Below are 23,420 nucleotides of genomic sequence, written 5' to 3'. Positions count from 1 at the left end.
ACAGCCGAGGCTCTTGTGCAACATCGCTTGTTCGAGATTGGGCTAAAGTAAGTATTAGGGGGGTTGCTGCACACACAGAAGGCTTTTCTTCCTAATGCATATAAAACATTAAGATAAAAACCTTTGCCCATTTTAACCCCTTGATCAACCTCTATGTCAACCCCTCCCCAGCCAGTGTCAGTACATATTATTATCACTGTATTCGTGTCACTGGTGATGTCAATGGCAGTTAGTCCCCCCCTCCCAGCGTCAGTTAGTGTTAGATTGCCCCACCGCACTATTGCAATCCCATTTTATAAGTTGCTGATTGCCGCCATTAGTAGTATAAAAATTGTGTGTGTATACCGTATATACTCGAGTATAAGTCGACCCGAATATAAGCCAAGGCACCTAATTTTACCACAAAAATTTGGGAAAACTTATTGACTCAAGTATAAGCCTAGGGTGAGAAATGTGCAGCTACTGTAAGTGGAAAAGAGGGTCAACAATGCCCATTTGCAGCCATAGATCCCCCGAACTTCAAACTCGGTAGTTAAGGGTTCCTAGATGTCCCCTAGCTGCAGCCAAAATTTGGGTCCTGAAATGACAGTGCTGCAGATAGACACAGTTGACCGACTTTGGGGCCCCATATCTCGGGGCCACTTGGCCCTAGGAACCCCAAATTTTTTTTAAATCAAAAACAACGTTTGTTGAGCATAAAACAAAAAAGAATATACAGACATACGGGTAATCGGTGCAACTGGCACCAAAGTTTCAAATCAATCCAATAGACAGATTAATATAAGCATGTCATAAGCATTTGGGTACTCTACAGAACAGGAAAAACATAGGGGATCAAGGGGCTTTTACATGGAGAGGAAGAGAGTTACAGATAAAACACATGGAGTTAACGCTTGAGTATATACTTAGGTCTCTGCATCACAAGTGGAGTCGTCCGCCAGCCATCTGTCCCAAATTTTGTGGTATTTATCAGGGCATCCCCTGTGAGAATAAAGTAGTTTTTTTATAAGGAAGGGTGACGTTGACGGCCCTAATTCACTGTTGTATCATGGGTGGAGGTCCCCTCAGCCAAGTTCTGGCAATCTGTAGTCTAGCAAGGAATAATGTTTCCTGCAATAGGATATTCAAATATTTCTCACTTTCAGGGAGTGAGAGGAGTCCCAGCAGGCACTGTCGGGGACAGAGGGATAGCGGAGAGCCCATTCGGTCATGAAGAAATCGGATCACCTGGGTCCAAAACCCCTGTACGGATGGACAGGCCCAAGATAGATGGAAGAAGGATGCAGGAACCCCAAATTTGGTGTGGAAATAGCACATATCCAAAGCTGTGGTTCCTAGAACCAAGTGGCCCCGTATCTCGGGGCCCCAAAATCGGTTCTGAAAATGTCAAGCTCTTTTCTGCAGCAGAGAATGACATCTTCCGAACCGACTTTGGGGCCCCGTATCTCGGGCCAGTTGGTGCTAGGAACCCCAGCTTTGGATATGTTGCTGGTTCCACTGGGTTTGCACACCAGATTTGGGGTTCCTAGCACTAAGTGGCCCCGACATACGGGGCCTCAAAGTCGGTTCGGAAAATGACATTTTCTGCTGCAGAAAAGTGCTTGACTCGAGTATAAGCCGAGGGGGGCACTTTCAGCACAAAAAAATGTGCTGAAAAACTCGGCTTATGCTCGAGTTTAATATATATATATATATATATATATATATATATATAAACAACTATCATTGTTTGTAGACACTATAACTTTTACCAAAGATGTAGCAGACTACATTTTGTCCAAAATTTATAAAGAAATTCTATTTTTTTTTTTTTTTTAGTTGGATGTTTTATAGCAGAAAGTAAACAAAATTTTTTTTTTTTTATCATTCATTTTGCAAAAAAATAAAAAAAACAGTGGTGATCAAATACCACCAAAAGAAAGCTTATGAAAAAAATATATATACATTTCCTTTAGATACCGCGTTGCATGACTGCGTAGTTACCAATTAAAATAGCGCAGTGCTGAATGGCAAAAAAACGGCTTTATCATGAAGGGAGGTTATAAATAAATAGATAATGAGGACCGCCACCTGTACAAACTAAGCCATATATATTGTGTTGCCCGCGTATTTGTAAGAATGTTAGATTGGCGAAGGTGTTGCGTGATGTTCTGAGGTGGTAATGACACCAATAAGAATCCTAATATCTCTCGTCTTATGGAAGACCTGAACTATGGAAGCTGTGCCCAAAAAAGCCAAGCAAAGAGCAAAGGAATACTTGCTAGTTTTCTCTGTAGGGCCTCCCTGCATATGATCTTTTCCCTATTACACCATGTCTCTGTGTGAACAGAATGGATTAAAGGCTAGCTCCACCTTTTAAGACCATGTTACACCCATATTTAGGTTGTAACATGGTGCAAAGTGGACTTCTGTCATCAACCCCCCTCCCCGCAGAAGCTGTCAGATTTGAAAATCACACACAGATGTGTCATTCACAGAGATCTGTGGATAAATATACTGCAAGTCTCATCTTCCTCCGCAGCAGACAGACTTGTAGTTCTCAATGGAATGTGTGAATCACTGCACTTGTAGTCCATTGAAACTTCCTCTTTCCTGGAGAAAGAGTCTGTAGGAGCCTGGCATTGCACCTACGATCCACTGATTGTGGTTGTAGTTCTTTGCAGGTTCCTTTGCAAAGAGTAATGCACTTTTTTTTGTTTTTAGGGGTTATCGGGTTATCTGCATTTTGTCGGGGAAAAAAAAAGGTGCCGATAATGGCATGCTGTGTTCTATTAACCTCAATTAAAAATTGCCCCTATTGACTTCAGTGCAAAAAATACCCCCTATTGACGTCAATGCGAAAAACACCCCATGTTGACCTCAATGCAAAATCGTGCCCCATTGACTTCAATGCAAAAAAATCTTTCCATTTCGGTTTTCAGCCAAGTGCATCCTGAATTTTTGGATTTGGTCCAGAATTTTTATTTCGGTACACCACTATTTCTTCAGATGCATTTATTTTGTTTGCAAAAGGTGGACATAGCCTTTAAGCAGGGGGATCATTGCACTTAGATTCTCAGTTACAGCTTCCTCTCCAGCAAGCGAGCAGGAGAAAAGCAAGCAGAACCCAATAGGGACATTGCAGAATTTTACTCCACATTTCATCAGACTAGCAGTGCCTTAGATGATCTCACACTGCACATTTACAGCTTTGAGGCTACAGAACAGGTGTGCCTAGGCAAAGTTGTATGTCAGAGAATGCACTGCTTATTTTCAGGAGGAATTCTAGACTAATTATTTTTACAGGGTACTGCTTGGCAACAATTAATACTTCTAGATGTTCTTTATGACATAGCAACCCTTTACGTTTTAAGTTGAAGTTCACTTTATAAGGATCAGTTGAAATGGGAGATTCAGGCTAGTTGCAGTGATAAATCCCATTTAATAGTGACTGTCTCACATCAGAACAAGATGCGGCAAATGCGCGCGGTCTGTGCGTGATTCCGGCAGTGTGTTCCATTGCACTGCGCTTGTGTTCTGCATGCGGGTGGCAATATATTGGTAAGGGCACCCCAAACGCAGATTGCAAATGCAGTGTGGCAGTGCAAGCACTACTTTTTCCGTGATCTAAACGGGTTGCAAAATGCACCACGTGGAAGCCTCATAGGAACACGCACAATCCCGTGTGATCCTGCTGTGAAACATTAAAACATGGCTAATCAGCAGAGGAACTTCCTTTACCCTCCATAACCACCTCTCTTTTACAGTGTTATTTTTACTACAGATAAAGGATCAAACCTTGTAGTTACCTGTATAGTAAATCTTCCTAATGTCAACAAATACCGTTAGCCTCGGTTCACACCAGAGGCGGCACGACTTGCAGGTCGCCTCACCGAGGCGACCTGCACACGACTGCCCGGGCGACTTGCAAAACGACTTCTGTATAGAAGTCTATGCAAGTCGCCCTAAGTCGCCCCCAAAGTCGTACAGGAACCTTTTTCTAAGTCGGAGCGACTTGCGTCGCTCCCCTTAGAACGGTTCCATAGCACAGAACGGGAGGCGACTTGTCAGGCGACTAGGTCGCCTGACAAGTCGTCCCTGTGTGAACCGAGCCTTAGTGTGAAGGTACAGGATGGTTTATAAATAAAGGTTACAATCACTTTGTATAATATAGAGGTATAACCATTTTTGAAGCAGTGTATTTGTGACTTAAATAGTGAGCCAATTGTCTGTGTACAAATTGCAGCAACCCTTAGCAAAACTGCTGTGACTGCTTAAGAATTTTCTACTGTTAACAAGTGAGATCTGATTGGTTAAAGTAATTTATACCTCATTATTCTTTGTACTGACTCCTAAAACATTACCAGTTGTCTTATTTATGCATTCTTACATTGTTTTCGTACTGGCTTCATTTCCTCCTTTTTTTTTTTTTTTTTTTGCTATGTACACATAGATGACAGAGGGAAGATCGTTCGTTCCTACCCAGTGGAGCCATGGATGGACTCTTATGAAGACCATATTAGTACAGAGGTAACTAAACCTAAAGGTGGCATTGATGGAATTGTGAAAAAAAAAATCATTTTTGTTACATTGATAAACATCATGTTATTAATACAAACACCTTTTCTTTTCCTCTCAGATGAGCCAGTCAGACAGTGGCGTTGATCTGAGTAGTGATTCGCAGCTCTCTTCTAGTAGTTGTAGTCAACGCAGCTCTCCTGATGGTGGGATGAAGCCTGAAATGGGCAAGAGATCAGTGCGCCCAGGGTCCTCGGGTCCACCGCCGCATGGACACATTCTGGTAATTACAAGTCTATATAGTGCTCTGCCATCATACTTCTCCTTGCTGTGCTATTTGCAAAATAAATAGAGCTTAAAGAGAAATGTGAAGGTCCTAGTTCCTGGCAATGCAATATGAAAATGCTAGCTGCCCCTTTGTCATGCTGGAACAGTACTGATCTGGCAATAAGTGCGGAAATAAGGACCCGAAGTTTCCCGATCTGCATACTTATTGCAGGTCAGTGAACCAGAGTGGGTGACGCTAGAGATTTAATTGCACAATACTAATGTTTTTTTGGAATAGGTGTTATTGCTTGGTTTAAAACAGGCAGTGCCTACACAATTTTTTTTCTCCTTCCCAGCTTCTAGTCTCTTTAACCCTGTACCTGCTGAATATTTGTTTCAGTCACTCGGGTGCTCCTAAACTACTATTTTCTTTGTGCCTGCAAAACTTCTGTATTACCTGGTTGATCCTGCTAGTTTCTTTCTTCCTAGTAATAAACTGACCATGCTAAGTATGGCAGCCGATCGTGCTAGCATGGTCAGTTTATGTGCTCTGTCATTCTGCTTTTTGATATAGGCCCACTGTGCATTTGCACAGCGGACCTGTATCTTCTATGCTCAGTGTAAGACCACAATGCCAGCCATTACTCCTCCTTTAATTGACGGCTTGTGAGTCAGCACTGCAATCAGCTGGGGAAAGCATATGAATTTACAAAAGGCATATGCGTTAGGCATATATATTCGTTTTGAGAATGACACAAATATTAATTTTCAGTCTGCTGCTTCAGTGTTTTTAGATCCTTTTTGTCAGATGTTACTGTAGTATACTGAAGTATAATTACAAGCTTTTCATAAGTGTCAAAGGCTTTTATTGACAATTACATGAAGTTTATGCAGAGTCAATATTTGCGGTGTTGACCCTTCTTTTTCAAGACCTCTGCAATTTCTCCTTGGCATGCTGTCAATCAACTTCTGGGCCACATCCTGACTGATGACAGCCCATTTTTGTATAATCAATGCTTCGAGTTTGTCAAAATTTGTAGGGGTTTTTTTTTCACCAGCCTCTTGAGGATTGACCACAAGTTCTCAATGGGATTAAGGTCTAGAAGTTTCCTGGCCATGGACCCAAAATTTCAATGTTTTGTTCCCCAAGCCACTTAGTTACGATTTTTGCCTTATGACAAGGTGCTCCATCATGATGGAAAAGGCATTGTTTATCACCAAATTGTTCTTGGATGGTTGGGAGAAGTTGCGCTCAGAGAATGTTTTTGTACCATTCTTTATTAGTGTTCTTAGGCGAAATTGTGAGTGAGTCCCACTCCCTTGACTGAAAAGCAACCTCACACATGGTTCTGAGGATGTTTTACTGTTGGCATGACACAGAACTGATGATGGCTCTCACCTTTTCTTCTTCTGACAAGGTTTTTTCCGGATGCCCCCAACAATTGAAAAAGGGATTCATCAGGGAAAATGACTTTACACCAGTCCTCAGCAGTCCAATCTTTGTACCTTTTGCAGAATATTGAATATTAGTCTGTCCCTGATATTTTTCCTGGAGAGAAGTGGTTTATTTTGCTGCCCTTCTTGACACCAGGCCATCCTCCAAAAGTCTTCTCCTCACTTTGCGTGCAGATGTACTCACACCTGCCTGTTGCCATTCCTGAGCAAGCTCTGCACTGGTGGTGCTCCGATCCCACAGCTGAATCAACTTGGGGCTTGCTGGACTTTCTAGGGTGCCCTGAAGTCTTCTTCATAACAATTGAACCTCTCTCCTTGAAGTTCTTGATGATCTGATAAATGGTTGATTTGGGTCCAATCTTAGTAGCAGCAATATGCCTGCCTGTGAATCCCTTTTTGTGCAAAGCAAGGATGACTGCACTTGTTTCTTTGCAGGTAACCGTGGTTAACAGAGGAAGAACAATGATTTTAAGCACCACCCTCCTTTTAAAGCTTCCAGTCTGTTATTCTAACTCAATCAGGATTACAGAGTGATTTCTAGCCTTGTCCTCATCAACACTGACACCTGTGTTAATGAGAGAATCAATGACATGTCAGCTTGTCCTTTTGTGGCAAGGCAGAAGTGCAGTGGAAATGTTTTTTTGGGGGGATTACATTCATTTTCATGGCAAAAAGAGGCTTTGCAATGAATTGCAATTCATCTGTTCAGAACATTCTGGAGAATATGCAAATTGCCATCATAAAAACTGAGGCAGCAGACATTGAAAATTAATATTTGTGTCATTCTCAAAGCTTTTGGTCACGGTTGTACTCAGAGTAGTTGTGAAGTTCTTTCATCATATCCACATTTTTAACCTTTAACCGAGATAAATAAGGTGGGGTGTTGTGAAAAAAAACATACAGTGGATATAAAAAGTCTACACACCCCTGTTAAAATGTCAGGTTTCTATGATGTAAGAAAATGAGACAAAGATAAATCATTTCAGAACTTTTTCCAACTCTGTGACCTATAAACTGTACAACTCAGTTGAATATTTTATTTCATTATATCTTTTCATGTGACCACACTGAATAAATTACACTTTGCTAAATGTAAAGGCCACCATTATTTTCCAGCACTGCGTTAACCCTCTTGGGCATGGAGTTCACCAGAACTTCACAGGTTGCCGCTGGAGTCCTCTTCCACTCCTCCATGACGACATCATGGAGCTGGTAGATGTTGGAGACCTTGCGCTCCTCCACCTTCCGTTTGAGGATGCCCCACAGATGCTCAATAGGGTTTAAGTCTGGAGACCAGTCCATCACCTTTACCCTCAGCTTCTTTAGCAAGGCAGTGGTCGTCTTGGAGGTGTGTTTGGGGTCGTTATGTTGGAATTCTGCCCTGCGACCCAGTCTCCCTTCTCCAAAGGGAAGGGATCTTCAGTATGTCACAGTACATGTTGGCATTCATGGTTCCCTCAATGAACTGTAGCTCCCCAGTGGCGGCAGCACTCATGCAGCCCCAGACCATAACACTCCCACCGCCATGCTTGTCTGTAGGCAAGACACACTTGTCTTTGTACTCCTCACCTGGTTGCCGCCACACACGCTTGATACCATCTGAACCAAATTACGGTAGTTTATCTTGGTCTCATCAGTCCACAGGACATGGTTCCAGTAATCCATGTCCTTAGTCTGCTTGTCTTTAGCAAACTGTTTAGCTGGCTTTCTTGTGCATCATCTTTAGAAGAGGCTTCCTTCTGGGACGACAGCCATGCAGACCAATTTGATGCAGTGTGTGGCGTACGGTCTGAGCACTGACAGGCTGACACACACACACACACACACCTTCAAACTCTACAGAAATGCTGGCAGCACTCATACGTCTATTGCCCAAAGACAACCTCTGGATATGACGCTAAGCACTGGCACTCAACTTCTTTGGTCGACCATGGCGAGGCCTGTTTTGAGTAGAACCTGAGTTAAACCGCTGTATGGTCTTGGCCACCGTGATGCAGCTCAGTTTCAGGGTCTTGGCAATCTTCTTATAGCCTAGGCCATCTTTATGTAGATCAACAAATCTTTTTTTCAGATCCTCTGAGAATTCTTTGCCATGAGGTGCCATGTTGAACTTCTGGTGACCAGTATGAGAGAGTGAGAGTAATAACACCAAATTTAACACGCCTGCTCCCCATTCACACCTGAGACCTTGTAACACTAACTAGTTACATGACACTGGGGAGGGAAAATGGCTAATTGGACCCAATTTGGACATTTTCACTTAGAGGGGTACTCCTTTTGTTGCCAGCAGTTTAGACATTAATGGCTGTGTGTTGAGTTATTTTGAGGGGACAGCAAATTTACACAAATTTATACAAGCCGTACACTCACTACTTTACATTGCAGCAAAGTGTCATTTCTTCATAGTTGCCACATGAAAAAAGATGTAATAAAATATTTACAAAAATGTGAGGGGTGTACTCACTTCTGTGAGATACTGTACGTCGAAAGTGTAATTAAATATTGTGTTACAACTTTTTTATATGATGTCTTCAAATGTTATATCAGAATTTTAATCTATTTCCAATAGAATTGTTAATTTTTTATGCAAGTTGGATGCTATTGTATTTGATGGTCACCAGTGATGTGTTCAAAGTCATTTTACTAGAATTTTGCTATACTTTAACAAATCTCTGCCATTTTATAGTCATCTGGAATGCCTCCTGATCCAATTGGGATGGAGCGTGCCCAGAAACCTGCATCAGAATGTCCACGAGGACCCAGCACACCCTCTTCTCTATCCTCGGCTCCTCAGTCTCCAAATCCTAAGGTAAGGACTAAAATATTTACTTTTTTTTTTTAATTGGCCTTTTGTAACTTCTAACTGCCGTGTCATGTGCCTGACTTCATCTTCCATTTTTCTTTCTCTTGGCACAATTAAAACAACCAGTTTGCTCACGCTGAAGGCACCAAGCATGGCAGGGACACACATGGCACTGCAAGCCGGTATTCTGGCATGGTAAGTCTTAAGGAATTTACTGCTTCCTGTTGCTCTTGTTGATATATTGCTGTTCCTCTTGTACCCTGGTATCTTATGTGTTTACACCTGTAATTGCCTAAAAATTAACCAAACTACTGATGAATTGTAGAAAACAAAGTGCCAGATTGTACTATACTTGTTACAGTATGCCTGCAGACCGTTTGCTTGGACCTTTATGGTTCTCATGCAGCTGCTTACCTTTTGGAAGTCAGAAATTGCGTTAGCAGTTGTTTGTGCTGTATAGTGAGCTGGGGAGGTGGCTTGTCTACTACCCTGGAAATTAGGGACATCTCATGAATGTCCTTCTGTGCTGTCAGTTTTAAAGGCATCTTACATTTACTGTTGCTATTTTTCAGTTATTTCAGCTTAAACTTCCCAATTCCAGCTTAACTACTTCAGCCCCGGAAGATTTGGCTGCTCAATGACAAGGCCATTTTTGCGATCGGCACTGCGTCACTTTAACTGGCAATTGTGCGGTCGTGCGACGCTGTAACCAAACATAATTGATGTCCTTTTTTTCCCCACAAATAGAGCTTTCTTTTGGTGGTATTTGATCATCTCTGCAGTTTTTATTTTTTGCGCTATAAACAAAAAAGAGCAACAATTTTGAAAAAAACACAATATTTAGTACTTTTTGCTCTAATAAATATCCCCAATGTTTTTTAAAAAAAGTTAAATTCTTTCTCAGTTTAGGCCGATATGTATTCTTCTACATATTTTTGATAATAAAAATTGCAATAAGCGTATATTGATTGGTTTGCGCAAAAGTTATAGCGTCTACAAAATAGGGGATAGATTTATGGCGTTTTTATTAATTTTATCTTTTACTAGTAATGGCGGCGATCTGCGATTTTTATCGAGACTGCAACATTATGGCGGACACGTTTGACAAATTTTTGGGACAATTGACAATTGTACAGCGATCAGTGCTATAAAAATGCACTGATTACTGTATAAATGTCACTGGCAGGGAAGGGGTTAACACTAGGGGGCGATCAAGGGGTTAACTGTATTCCCTCAGTGTGTTCTAACTGTAGGGGGAGGGGACTGACTATAGGAGATGACAGATCGTGGTTCCTAGCCATTAGGAACTCACGATCTGCATCTCCTCTATTCACAGAACAGGGATTTGTTTATTTACACACACACACACACAAAAGTCCCTGTTCTGTTCTACCTCTCATGCCTGCAATTGGGCGTGGCCGGCAGTCATTGTGTCTGCCAGTCAGGAGCATTGGCACCCCCCCAGTGCAGAGGGTGTTCGCCTGCTATCCCGTTTAAAGGAGCCCATGTACAGCTACAACGGTTCGAGATGACCTGCCGCAGTATAATGATGGCGGCTGGTCGGTAAGTGGTTAAAGTAAAGGCAAAACTTTTTTTTTTCATTTTGGATAGAATGGATGTGCAGTGATGATCAGTGGCAGTGGGGGGGGGGGGGGGGGGGGTTTGTGGAATGGGAGGGAGGGAGGTGAGATCATTGGCAGTGCTGGGGGGTTGGTGGAATCGGTGGCAGTGCTGGGGGTGGGATGTGTGAAGACAGTGCTGGTGCGGATGGAATGAGTGGCAGGGCTAGAGGAGAGATGGGATCAGTGGCAGTGCTTGTGGTGTGGGTGGGGGGTGGGGAGAGAGAATAAGTGGCAGTGCTTGGGGTGGGTGTGATCAGTAGCAGTGGTGGGTGCAAATCAGTGACACTCACTTGTCCACTCAGTTCCCCCTGCCTGCATATGTGAGAGATACCCAGTACCTTCCATAGGAGATTCATGCTGGTCAGCAGCGGGCAGGGCCCATGCTCCTGGGTGAGGTGCTCTCTGCTCCTTCAGCGGAGTCCTGGACTGCATGCGCCTCCCGCCGGTACTTGAGGAACCCAATCCGCCTGTCCTCCAGTCCGCTGTTAGTGCTGGAAGTGGAGAGGAGGGCAGATTAGCAGTCTCTGGCCGCCCCGAACATCGCTCACACACAAAACAAGCTTTCGGTTGGTCTGTATTGAGAGGCGGAGTTGAGTGCAGATCCTTCTGCTTTCATAGACTGCAGCAGTTTGATGCCCCAGCGGCCACTGGTGCTCAGGTGTAGGTGCCCCAGAGGAGATAGCTTAGCGGCGGGGAGTTCTCTGGCAGAGGTGCCCCAGTTGAGAAGAGTTCTCTGGCAGAGGTGCCCCAGTTGAGGGGAGTTCTCTGGCAGAGGTGCGCCAGTTGAGGGGAGTTCTCTGGCAGAGGTGCGCCAGTTGAGGGGAGTTCTCTGGCAGAGGTGCGCCAGTTGAGGGGAGTTCTCTGGCAGAGGTGCCCCAGTTGAGGGGAGTTCTCTGGCAGAGGTGCCCCAGTTGAGGGGAGTTCTCTGGCAGAGGTGCCCCAGTTGAGGGGAGTTCTCTGGCAGAGGTGCCCCAGTTGAGGGGAGTTCTCTGGCAGAGGTGCCCCAGTTGAGGGGAGTTCTCTGGCAGAGGTGCCCCAGTTGAGGGGAGTTCTCTGGCAGAGGTGCCCCAGTTGAGGGGAGTTCTCTGGCAGAGGTGCCCCAGTTGAGGGGAGTTCTCTGGCAGAGGTGCCCCAGTTGAGGGGAGTTCTCTGGCAGAGGTGCCCCAGTTGAGGGGAGTTCTCTGGCAGAGGTGCCCCAGTTGAGGGGAGTTCTCTGGCAGAGGTGCCCCAGTTGAGGGGAGTTCTCTGGCAGAGGTGCCCCAGTTGAGGGGAGTTCTCTGGCAGAGGTGCGCCAGTTGAGGGGAGTTCTCTGGCAGAGGTGCCCCAGTTGAGGGGAGTTCTCTGGCAGAGGTGCCCCAGTTGAGGGGAGTTCTCTGGCAGAGGTGCCCCAGTTGAGGGGAGTGCTCTGGCGGAGGTAGCTTAGGGGTGGGGCAGTGCTCTGGCTGAGGTGTTTGATTTCTCCACGGCCGTTAGTGCCTAATTGCAGGTGGCAGTACAGCAGGATTCACAGATTTGGACACGGAAGTTCTCTGGCGGAGGTGCCGGAACGATGTTCCGGCAGAAAAAAAGCCCTGACTATAACATTTTAATATTATTTTTGACTTTCATCCTCCCTGTTAACTTGCAGACTGGTCCTTCTACTCAGTCCTGGCATCTCCAAGCGCATTCAGCTTCCACTGGGCCCTCCTTGGATCATCTGCAGATTAGCCAGTCCCCTGCTGTCTCTGAGGGGGGGAAATCTCACATGCCAGGTATGTGTTTGCAGAAAGCTATTAATGTGATTGTAAAGCCTTATTTTTTTTTTCTTTAAAATAACAAACAAGTTTTACTTACCTGCTCTGTGTAATGGTTTTGCACAGAGCACCCCTAGTCTTGCTCTTCTCTCAGGTCCCCCTCCAGCGCTCCTGGCTCCTCCCCTACACTGAGTGCCCACTATTGCAAGCCACTTGCTATAGAGGCACTTGCAGAGTGCGGCTCGGCCCCTCTCCCTGCTCCCTCCACACTGAGATTGACAGATGCAGAAGCCAATGGCTTCCACTGCTATCTGAGCCTATGAGGAGGGAGAGCCGCTGCTCTCGTGCACAGTGGTGGATTGAGATGGGGCTCAGGTAAGTATAAGGAGGGGGGCTGAGGTGGAGCTGCACTCAGAAAGTTTTTTACCTTAACCACTTAGCGACTTGCCTGCCCGCCATGTACTGCGGACTAGCGGCCGCTCTAGCTAAAGCGATGTACTCGTACGTCGCTTCCTACTTCTGGGTTTTATGCGTGCCTCCGGCTAGCACCTGCTGTGATTGTACACAGTGGGAGCCTGTTATCAAGTCCCGGCCAATAATTTAAGGCTGGGACCTGCTAATCAGCTGTGTACAATCACAGCCCAGGGCTCAGTTTTTGCAATCAATACAGAGCTCTGTATAAAGGGCGCGATCTGTCAGTTTCTTATCCCTGAAAAGCAGGGATGAGAAGTGGAGATCTCAGTAAAAGTAGCACACTGTACACACATTACACATAGACCTGTCTTGGTTGACCTAAATGTTAACCCCTTGCCAGCCAATGTCTGTACAGTTACTGTGTGTAGTATTATCACTGTATTTGTGTCACTGGTGATGTCAGTGGCAGTCAGTTCCCCTTAGTGTCAGATTGCCCTGCGCACTATCGCAGTCCCATTATAAGTCTGAGTGCTGCCATTAGTATATATATATATATATATATATATATATATATATATATATATAAAAAAAATTCCAGTATATATACTATGGTTTGTAGGCACTATAACTTTCACACAAAAATATGTAGCAGCATTTTGACCAAATTTGGTTAAGAAATTTGATTTTTTTTAATGGATATGTTTTATAGCAGAAAGTAAAAAATTGTTTTTTTTTTTTCTTTTCCAGTGGTGATCAAATACCACCAAAAGAAAGCTCTATTTGTGTGACACACATATATACATTTTTATTTGGGTACAGCGCTGCAGGACCACGTAAACGCCAGTTAAAGTAGCGCTGTGCCAAATAGCAAAAAATGACCAAAAAAAAATCTTCCTGAGCTAAAGTGGTTAATGCAAAGAATGCCTTAGGGTAAAAAACCTTCAGCCTTTAGAACCACTTTAATCCTACAATTTGCAATACAAACTTTCTTGTAGATAATATATACACTAGCTGGCCAAATGTTTGTATGTCCTCATGCTGACCGCATCACGAGGATGTACGGCATCAGAGCGGCTCTTCTATGCCAAATTCTGTACCTAGTACGTGATCTGCCACTTCCAGGTAGGTGCGATTTGTCACATCAGAAGCCGATCTGCGAGTGCCGGCCAATGGATGTCCGCTGACACCTGCTGATCGTTGGGAAAACACACAGAACAAATCTATATAAACCTATATAAACAAAGCAGAGCTCCAGTCTGACATGGGGGAAGCAATCTATTTTCTTTTCCAGCAAGGCAGGGGAACAAAAATCCATCACTTCTCTTAGTAAAAGCAGCACATATAGCACACAAACACACACAGGTTAGGCATGCACACTTAACCCTTTGATCGCCCTAGATATTTAACCCCTTCCCAGCCAGTGTCATTTAGTACAGTGATAGTGGATATTTTTAGCACTGATCACTGTATTACTATCACTGGTTCTCACAGTGTCGGTGTCAGAATGTCTGCTGCAATATCACAATCCTACTATAATTCACTAATTGCTGCCATTGCTACGGTAGTATAAAGAAAATTAAATAAACCAAAATTCCAGTATACAAGGTGTTTCTATTAGATAACTCCCCTTTATTTATATGTATTACAAATTTAATGCTTGTCCCCTTCAATATATTCCCCACTTGCACTAATGCATTGCTACAGTCTTGTTTTCCACTGGGCGAAGGCATGGAGAAAATCAATTTCTGTCAACTATTTCAACACATCCACCGTTTTCTTCTTTACAGTATCAGCTGACACAAAATGTGTGCCTTTAAGCACTGATTTAAGTTTTGGGAATTCATTCTCACGTCCCTCGCCGAATCTTTTGTGCCACTCGAACCCGAGCGCACAAGACAGGCCATCATTCCCATAAGCTGTAGTAAGCATTTGAAAACATCCTGTTGGTGTTTTGTGCAATTTTACTAAAAAATGTCAAATTGACACATTGTTCAATTTTTCAGTTGACACAGTTCGACACACTACAGAAAACACAACCAAACTAAATGGCGACTCGCAATCAACTGAACGTCATAGTGCTGCTGCTTGTCATGCAGGTTCAAACATGTTCAAGGTCACCACGCATGCAGTTATAACCGGTTCTGACTGCTTTGTTTACTAGGTGGGATCCCTGTCTTGTTATTTAATAGACACACCTCACATATATCCCATAGTTTGTAGACACTATAACTAAATCAATAGTCGCTTGTTGGGATTTTTTTTTATCAAAAATATGTAGCAGAATATATATTGGCCTAAATTGTTGGTCTTTTTTTTTGTTTATAGCACAAAAAATAAAAAACACAGTGGTGATCAAATACCACCAAAAGAAAGCTCAATTTGTGGGGAAAAAAATTACAAATTTTATTTGGGTACAGCTTTGCATAACCATGCATGCAGCTCAAGTAACACAGTGCCGTATTGCAAAAAATGGCCTGGTCACGAAGAGGGGTAAATGTTCCTGAGGTCAAGTGGATACACCTAACCAAAACACCTACTTGAGCTTGTTGGACATCCCATTTCAAATAGATGAAGTTACTCCCTTTGCAATTATATGATCCACCACTCCTCAGGAAGGGCTTTCCACAAGATTTTACATTGCATCTGTTTTTTAGCCAAAAAAGTATTTGTGAGGTCAGGTGTTAGATGAGAAAACCCGTCTCGCAATTGGTGTACATCTCAAGTGTTCAGTAGGATTGAGGTCAGAGCTCTGTGCAGGTGTTCCATCAGAGTAGGCGACCTGTCAAATCTTGTAACGGAAATAACCTTCCGTCGTGGCTATCTTAGTACACCCCGCACTTACCCGCAGTAAGTCTAAAGTCGCCAATCAGACATCTTTTTTTACACCCACCGAAATCTTGCATTTCACACTTATTTTTAAGAGTAAACTGAGCTTATATCTTAAAATACATTATTTAGAAATCTGTGACACTGTTTTGATGTTGAATTGTAAAAGCAGTGGTGTTCTGTCAGATTAGCAAACCTGTGAGATCCGCATGCTTTGCCGATGCTTTTAAAATTCAACATCAAAACAGTGTCACGGATTTCACTATATAAGCTCACTTTAGTGGAAAAAAAAAAGTGAGAAATGCAAGATTTCGGTAGGTGTAAAAAGATGTCCGCTTGGCGACTTCAGACTGTAGGTTTAGTGTGGCCAATTGCAGGGTGTACCAAGATGGCTGACAGAACGTCCCTTCCATTATGAAATCTAACGGGTTGCCTAATCTGACGGAACACAAGCAACTCGATTTCACTTACTCCGAACTCTTCAAACCATGTCTTTATGGTGCTGGCTTTGTACAAGGGGCACAGTTATGCTGGAACAGAAAGGGACCTTCTCCAAACTGTTGTCACTAGATTGGAAGCTCTGTCTCTGTATGCTTTAGTATTAACAGGACCCTGAACTCAACAATTTGGAAGGGTGTCCACATGCTTTTGGCTATATAGCATAAATCATGTTTTTTTTTGTTTTTTTGTTTTTCCTTGTAGAGGATCTGAGCCAGAGAGTTTATGCAAACCAGTACTATCAGGTAAGTAAGGTGACCCTTTTCTCTTCAGTAATGTTCTAATGCAAGAGACCTGTTATACAAGCTTTGTTGACCTGTGTTCCTCAGCTGTATTTGTTTGTTGTATGTTGTATCAGGTGGATGTCCACGTCACAAGTACAGGCAGTGGCTACAGACCTGGAACTCCTTCCCTGCAGCCCTACAGGTGACTCTTTTCTCATCCACACTAAATATTCCTGTTTATTACTCCTGTTATTCCTTAAGGTGGAACGTCAGCCAAAACCTTTTTTTTTTTATAGTGGGGAGGGGTTAAAACCCCAATTAAGCTTTAATTGCTATTTCTGTCCCAGGTGAGAAATCAGGGGAAACGTCCACAACAAGGACTAAGGCTGGGTTCACACTGGCCGCGGCTTGCAGCAGGGGGTTCGTTGCATCCCTGTTCTCCGTTTCAGGGGTGAATCTGGTTAGAATTTTTGCCTGAGTTTGAACCTGAAACAAAGACGCACAGGGACCCTTTTCCAGCACAGACCACGGATTCCCCCGGAGGTGTGTGAACCGGCTCCATTGAGAGTTGGTCATAGTCTCCTGTCATGCCCCGCATCCAATTTGCATAAATGTGAACCCAGCCTTAGACCATAGTATAACCAAGAGGATCTAATCCCTCCACACAAAAAAAAAATTTAAAAAAAATTGGATGAAGTGCCACCTTAAGTACTAGGCCTACTACATACTGACTTCAGTTTATGAAAGAGAAATGTGTACAGCAGGCCTTTGCAAACTATCTGCAAAGCTTTTAGTTGGCTCTAGGACCTGTTGACAGGCTTTGGACTGTATTGACAAGCTTGCTTTTGACATCAGTTTGAGATGCTTCTGAGATCTCAGGATTCATTACAGGTACATTTAGTTGCATATACTCCAAAAAGAACAGCGCTATAATCTGTGTCCTCAAAGACTCAACATATATTCATGTACAACAGTCCCAATTTTAAAATATATGTGATGAAGAAATATGTAAGAAAATCCGCGCAATCCACCACTAGATCAATCATCCATCAGAGCCGCACTCATTGATAGTTGTGACCTCCAAATTATAGATAGGTCAAAATTATTATTAGACAGGATTTATATAGCGCCAACAGATTGTGCAGTGCTTTACAATATAAAAGGGAAATAGTACAGTTGCAATACAATAAAATACAAGAGGATTGAGGAGACCCTACACATAAGAGCTTACGATCTAAGAGGGTGTGGTAAGTGGTACAAAAGGTTATAACTGGGGGATGAGCTGATGGAGGTGATTAGTTCAGTTTGATGGAGGTGGGGAAGGCATCCCTGAAGAGATGAGTTTTCAGGGACTGTCTAAAGGCAGCCAGAGTAGTAGATAGCCAGACAGACTGAGGTAGAGAGTTCCAGAGGATGGGAGGGGCTCTGGAAAAATCCTGGAGATGAGGGGACAAGGGAGCTTGAGAGCAGAAGGTCTTGGGAGGAGCATAGAAGATGGTTTGGGTGATGAATAAAGATGAGATTGGTGAAATATCCTGGGGCAGAGTTATGAATGGCTTTATATGTTTTCAAATTTAATTGGTGGGGCGATTGGAAACCAGTGTAGGGATTGGCAGAGATGGGTGGTGGACACTGAGCGGTTGGGCGGTTGGTAAGGTAGATGAGTCTGGCATCAGCATTCATAATAGAGTGAAGAGGAGATAAGCCTTCAAAGGCAAAATAAAAGCCTCAGGTCTTGTCCTCTACGGATTCTGTCTCCTAAGCATCACACAAAGTCACAGAGGTACCAGATATAGAACACACCATAGATAACACTGTTTATTCATTTTAAAAAAACGATTCAAGACAACCAATTATGCTCTTGCATTCAAGGTCAACCAAGCGCATCTTATCCATAGGCATCACACTATGGGCACCACAACTAGTGAAAAAATCCATCTCGCCCTTCCTACATACAATCTGCAGCGTGCGTAACAATGCCATTTCCGCTGAGCGGATTTTGACATTCTGCCTCCCTCAGGAGCATCTGCCATCAGTTGACCTCTGACATCCATCTGACATTCTTCAGGCTGCTTTTGTATTCCCATAAATCTCTGTAGGGAGAAAAGCTGTTCTAACATGAGCAAAAGCTTGTTGACACAGGCCCATAAGCAGTTATATTGAAGCCCTTAAATAAAACTTTAATTTGGTATGGAGATGTTTAGAGCAGAACCTTAGGCAGAAAGGAGAGCTTTTGGTCATATCTGTTAGGGGGGAAAGGGGTACGACGTTACCTTGGCTGATGTTTATGCCACGTTTGGTTTGCTTCTGTGTAGTGTAAAAAATGTATACTTTTATTCATGCTGGATAGTAACTGCCAGCCAGCTGCTTCTCTCATACAGGGAAACAGTGTCCTTTATCAGCCCCTCCTCTCTCCTAGTCCATTCACAGAATGTCTTTTATTTTGTGTATGCTTAGCAGAAAACAAGGCATTCTGTAAATGAACAAGGGTAGAGTAAGAGCAGATAAATGATGGTACTGCTTTCCTGTATGAGAGCTACAGCTAGCCGAAGTACAGTGAGACTATGTACTACCTGGCATGAATGAAGGTTGGAATTTTAACCACTTGCCGACCAGCCGCTGTCGTAAGGCGGCAGGCCGGCTCTCCTGCGCGAATTGCTGTACCTGCAGCGTGCCCGCGGGTCGGGTGGACTCAAGGTCCGTCGGCGACCCGTGATCGCCTAGTACAGAGGCAGGACGGGGGTCTGCCAGTGTAAACAAGCGGATCCCTGTTCTGCCAGATAATATGACAGAGATCTACTGTTCCCAGTGATTGGGAAAGAGTGATCTCTGTCATGTCCTGGGCAGCCCATCCCCCCTACAGTTAGAACACTCTGAGAGAACACACTTAACCCCTTGATCTCCTCTAGTGTTAATCCCTTACCTACCAGTAGGGCTGGGGAAAAAATCGATTTAAATCTTGAATCGAGTTGAGAGGTCAAATCGATTCAAAATTTAAGCAAATCGATTTTTTTAGATTTTTTTTTTTTTTCACCGTGCCGGTCCTGAGGAGCTGCGGGCAGGAGTTTTAAGGCGAGGCCGCGACTTTGGCCTAGTCCGTGAGGCCGGATGCTGCGGACTAGGCCAAAGCCGTGGCCTCGCCTAAAAACTCCCGCTCCTTAGGAGCGGCGTGGTGTCCAAAAAAAAAAAAAAACTCGATTTGAATCGTGAATCGAGTTCTTTTTAAGAAAATCGCAGATTTTTTTTTTTTTTTTTTTTTTTTTAGAAAATCTCCCAGCCCTATTTGCCAGTATCATCTTTACATTGATGAGTGCATTTTTATAGCACTGGTCCCCAAAAAGTGCCATTTGTGGTCATATTTGTCCACCGCAATGTCACAGTCCCGCTAAAAACCACAGCCATTACTAGTAAAAACAATAAAAACAAAAAGTCCCTAAATCTATCCCATAGTTTGTAGACGCGATACTTTTGCGCAAACCAATCAATATACGCCTATTGCAATTTTTTTTCTTTTTGTTTTTTTTTTTACCAAGAATATGTAGAAGAATATATATCGGCATAAACTGATGAATAAATGTGTGTTTTTTGTTTTTTTTATATTTTATTTATATATATATATATATATATATATATATATATATATATATATATATATATATATATATATATATATATATATATATAAATTTTTTTTTTTGGGGGGATATGTATTAAAGCGAAAAGTAAAAAAAAAATTCTTTCTTTTTTTTTTCAAAACTGTCGCTCTTTTTTTTTTTTATAGCGCAAAAAATAAAAACCGCAGAGGTGATCAAATACCACCAAAAGAAAGCTCTATTTGTGGGGGGAAAAAAAGGACGTCAATTTTGTTTGGGTACAGCGTTGCACGACCTCGCAATTGTCAGTTAATGCGGCGCAGTGCCGTAACGCAAAAAATGGCCTGGTCATTTAAGGGGGCAAATCCTTCCGGGACCAAAGTGGTTAAACTGCACACAAAATATGAATTTTACCATACACAGAAGCATTTTTAAAGTGACAGCACTCTCATAAAGTTCTGTGTTTTAACATTTCAATACCGGAGATAAAGATTTCTTAAAGGCTTCAACAAAGGTGATTGAATAGTTTGTAAAAGCCTGCATGTACACACTGCTCTTGTACAAGCCGAAGCTTGTATGTACCAAGCCTTTGTCTCCTATGAGACTGTCAGCCTGCAAAATGATATTGTGTCTCGCTTTATGGCAGATCACAGCCTCTGTACCTGCACACCGCTCCTACCCCGGGCTCATCCCCGGCTCTACTGCCGACGTCTGCTCTGCTGTCTGGCATCGCCCTAAAAGGCCAGTACTTGGAATTTAGTGACTTGAGTAAGGTGTCCGCCGGCAGCTTATTGTATCAGGCACCCGCCTTCCTCTACAGCGGCCCCTACTGTCCGCCCCAGGTCGGCACTGAACAGCAACAGCAACTGTTACAAGTGAGTCAGGCATAGCACACAAACTTTTTAGTTTTTAGGTAATGTAGAACTCCAGCCTAATGGCCAAATGCACAGTTAAAAAAATATGTTTGTTAACCATTTTATTTGTCCAAAGATTGAAATTTTATAAAATGGTGATAATGCCACTGTTTAGAATGACTTCAGCTTCTTGTGTCTCCCCCCCACCTCTATCCTGCACTTTAGACTATGAATTGCTAACAGTAGAAATGTCTTCCCTTCTGTAAGCCCACCTTCAGCCCCAATGTCTAAAACATGCAGTGATCCTATAGATGTGAAGCAGATACTCAGTTTTTTGTTTTTTTTAATGAATGGACACTCTGTTCCTGCTTGATGGGTCAGTATGGCCCTCTGGGGGTCTGGCAGACTCTTGACTCTATATCTGATTCTATTTGGCTCTGGAATTATTATCAGCAGTACACTCCTCACTTAAATTATGTGGATGTGAATATTGTTCTACCGTAGGAGACTAATTAAAAAAAAAAAAAGTACACTATGCTGCTCTCAGCCTCCTCCAAATCATTTGAATAAGAACATTACCACAAGGCTGTAAGGCTGGCTCAGGCACTGATGGATCACTAGGACCGACCGGGACAACCAACCAACCAAGGGACACCGACCATGGAAAGCCACAAGGACACGCCAGCTGCAGTGTGTGGTGTGTAGAGCCAGACCCGCCGGCAAAGAAAGATGGTGTCACTGGCATTGGCGATGTGAATAGAGCCAAGCAGCTGACTGTGTCCAGGGGAAAAAGCTCCGTGGTGAGCGTCGAAGGAAGGGGGCCTCACCGAAGACAAGCCAGAACTGAGGTGTCTAAGAAGGAACCAGCCACGCCCAACGTGGAGCAGGGCGTCCCTGTTGCCGTGACTAGCGGTTTCGCACACTTGCGTGCTTTGTCAAGTTACTGGAAAAATAGGGTTTTCTTCATATATGTGACTGTGCCTAAAGCCTCAAAGCTTTATATCTGAGATACAAGACACTGCTTCATCTGACTGCTAGTCTCACAAGATTTGGTGATGTCACTATTGTTCTGCTAACTTTTCTTGCTGGAAAGGAAGCTGTACATATAAGGATCTGCTACTGCTTCATTTATTCTGTTATTTTCGCTTCTCAATCTCCTTCTCTTCTTGATTATTCCTCATTCCTCCATAATTCATCAGATCACCAGTCATTAGGTGGGCAACTCTGATATAAGGTAGCAACATCTAAGAAGACAGCCACCTACAAACAGAGACCGAGTGGAAAAAAAAAGGCATGGGGGGAAAAAATCAGCTGCTAGGATCTTACAGGCAATACATTTTACAGGCAATACGCATTAAGATTTTTTTTTGGGCACAGGATCTACACTACAGGTCCTCTTTAATGTAAAATTGTACGTAAGAGTGCAGTCAGTCTCCCACCTTTTCACAGTGCTGCAGATAAATTATGTAGCAGAAACAATGAGCTTTTCAAACTCCTCTCTTCTCCATAAACTTCTATTGGAGCAGGAGATTACTCGATTGAACATTCCCCAATTTAAAAGATTCTTGTGCATTTTTTTCTATTTAGGTGTACTCCAGGATGATCATCTCATTGGGCTAATGCTCTCAACCTCCTGTAGTAGGAAAAATGTTTCTATAAAAGACCCATGTAGCCATTGGTTGGTTGATCATATTTGATGACAAGTTTGTCAGAAAGTTACACTTGTAGACTTCATATTATTTTAGTGTTTTAAATACTGACAACCAGTTTTTGTCACTTTGGGGCAGAGTGGAAGTATTAAGTTTCAGCACAGATGGAATGGACTGTAATGTTTATTTCTCCCTATTCAGGTCCGGCAGGATATGACATCTGCATCTGATTATTTTTCGTCTCTTCATGGTGGTCAGAGTGGATACCTACCTACAGCTCCTACACAACAGGCACATGTGTGTTCAGTTTCATGCAGAGAGTATTGGTAACATTGTTTGAGGAGGAGGTGACACTATTGTGTGTACTGTACCTGTGCAAGTGTATAGAGGAGGAGATGTCTGCCCTTCCTGCTGCTATATAATTGAATTATCACTCTGTTTTTTCAGGTTCTTCTGTCTATGGTGGACGCTCCTCTTCCAGTCATGGGATTTGGATCCTTATCATCTGCAGCCCAGCAGCCTTCACTTGTCACTGTAGGTCAGACATTGCCTCCACTTCATCAACTCTCTGCTACAGGCCGAATGTCGCACGGTGTCAGAAATGAGGTGAGGCTATCTGTTAAAGAGGAAATAAACCCATCAAATTAACAGTTTAAAAAAAAGTTACATTCCCAGCTTGCGGTCACATTGGTTGTGCTCTCAACCAAACCGTTAAACCATCCAGTGGCTGGGGACATAACTGATCACATGTGCAGCATCATGGCAGTTGAAGATTAAACAGAGGCCAAGATGGTAGCTTCCTTGGCTAAAAAAGATAGGAGGGTTTACATCCATTTTAAGGCTTTGATTGTTTCCCTATTGGTGGCTCAATAACCTTAGGGGTATGCAGGGAATTGGTCAGTCACTTTTTCCCTTTTTATGCTCATTACCAGAATGTTGATTCAGGTGGGATTGTAAGGCAAGCCATTGATGAATTGATTTTCTT

At 43.2% G+C, this 23,420-nt stretch overlaps 1 protein-coding gene across 2 annotated transcripts in view; it reads left to right on the top strand.

Annotated features, from left to right (window-relative positions):
• PRRC2A (proline rich coiled-coil 2A) overlaps positions 1-23,420 on the top strand; it is a 114,245-nt gene that overhangs the window by 76,936 nt on the left and 13,889 nt on the right. For both annotated transcript variants that reach the window (XM_073598464.1, XM_073598462.1), the window contains 10 exons: positions 4,433-4,509; positions 4,619-4,780; positions 8,906-9,028; positions 9,149-9,217; positions 12,272-12,395; positions 16,320-16,360; positions 16,474-16,541; positions 20,579-20,807; positions 22,637-22,732; positions 22,883-23,041. In XM_073598464.1, the coding sequence (XP_073454565.1) occupies positions 4,433-4,509; positions 4,619-4,780; positions 8,906-9,028; positions 9,149-9,217; positions 12,272-12,395; positions 16,320-16,360; positions 16,474-16,541; positions 20,579-20,807; positions 22,637-22,732; positions 22,883-23,041 (1,148 nt within the window). The remainder of the gene's footprint in view (positions 1-4,432; positions 4,510-4,618; positions 4,781-8,905; positions 9,029-9,148; positions 9,218-12,271; positions 12,396-16,319; positions 16,361-16,473; positions 16,542-20,578; positions 20,808-22,636; positions 22,733-22,882; positions 23,042-23,420) is intronic.

This window comes from Aquarana catesbeiana, linkage group LG09, assembly GCF_042186555.1.
Source record: "Aquarana catesbeiana isolate 2022-GZ linkage group LG09, ASM4218655v1, whole genome shotgun sequence".
Classification (NCBI taxonomy): domain Eukaryota; kingdom Metazoa; phylum Chordata; class Amphibia; order Anura; family Ranidae; genus Aquarana; species Aquarana catesbeiana.
Note: the sequence above shows the minus strand (reverse complement) of the source record. Positions and strands in the feature narration are given on the sequence as shown.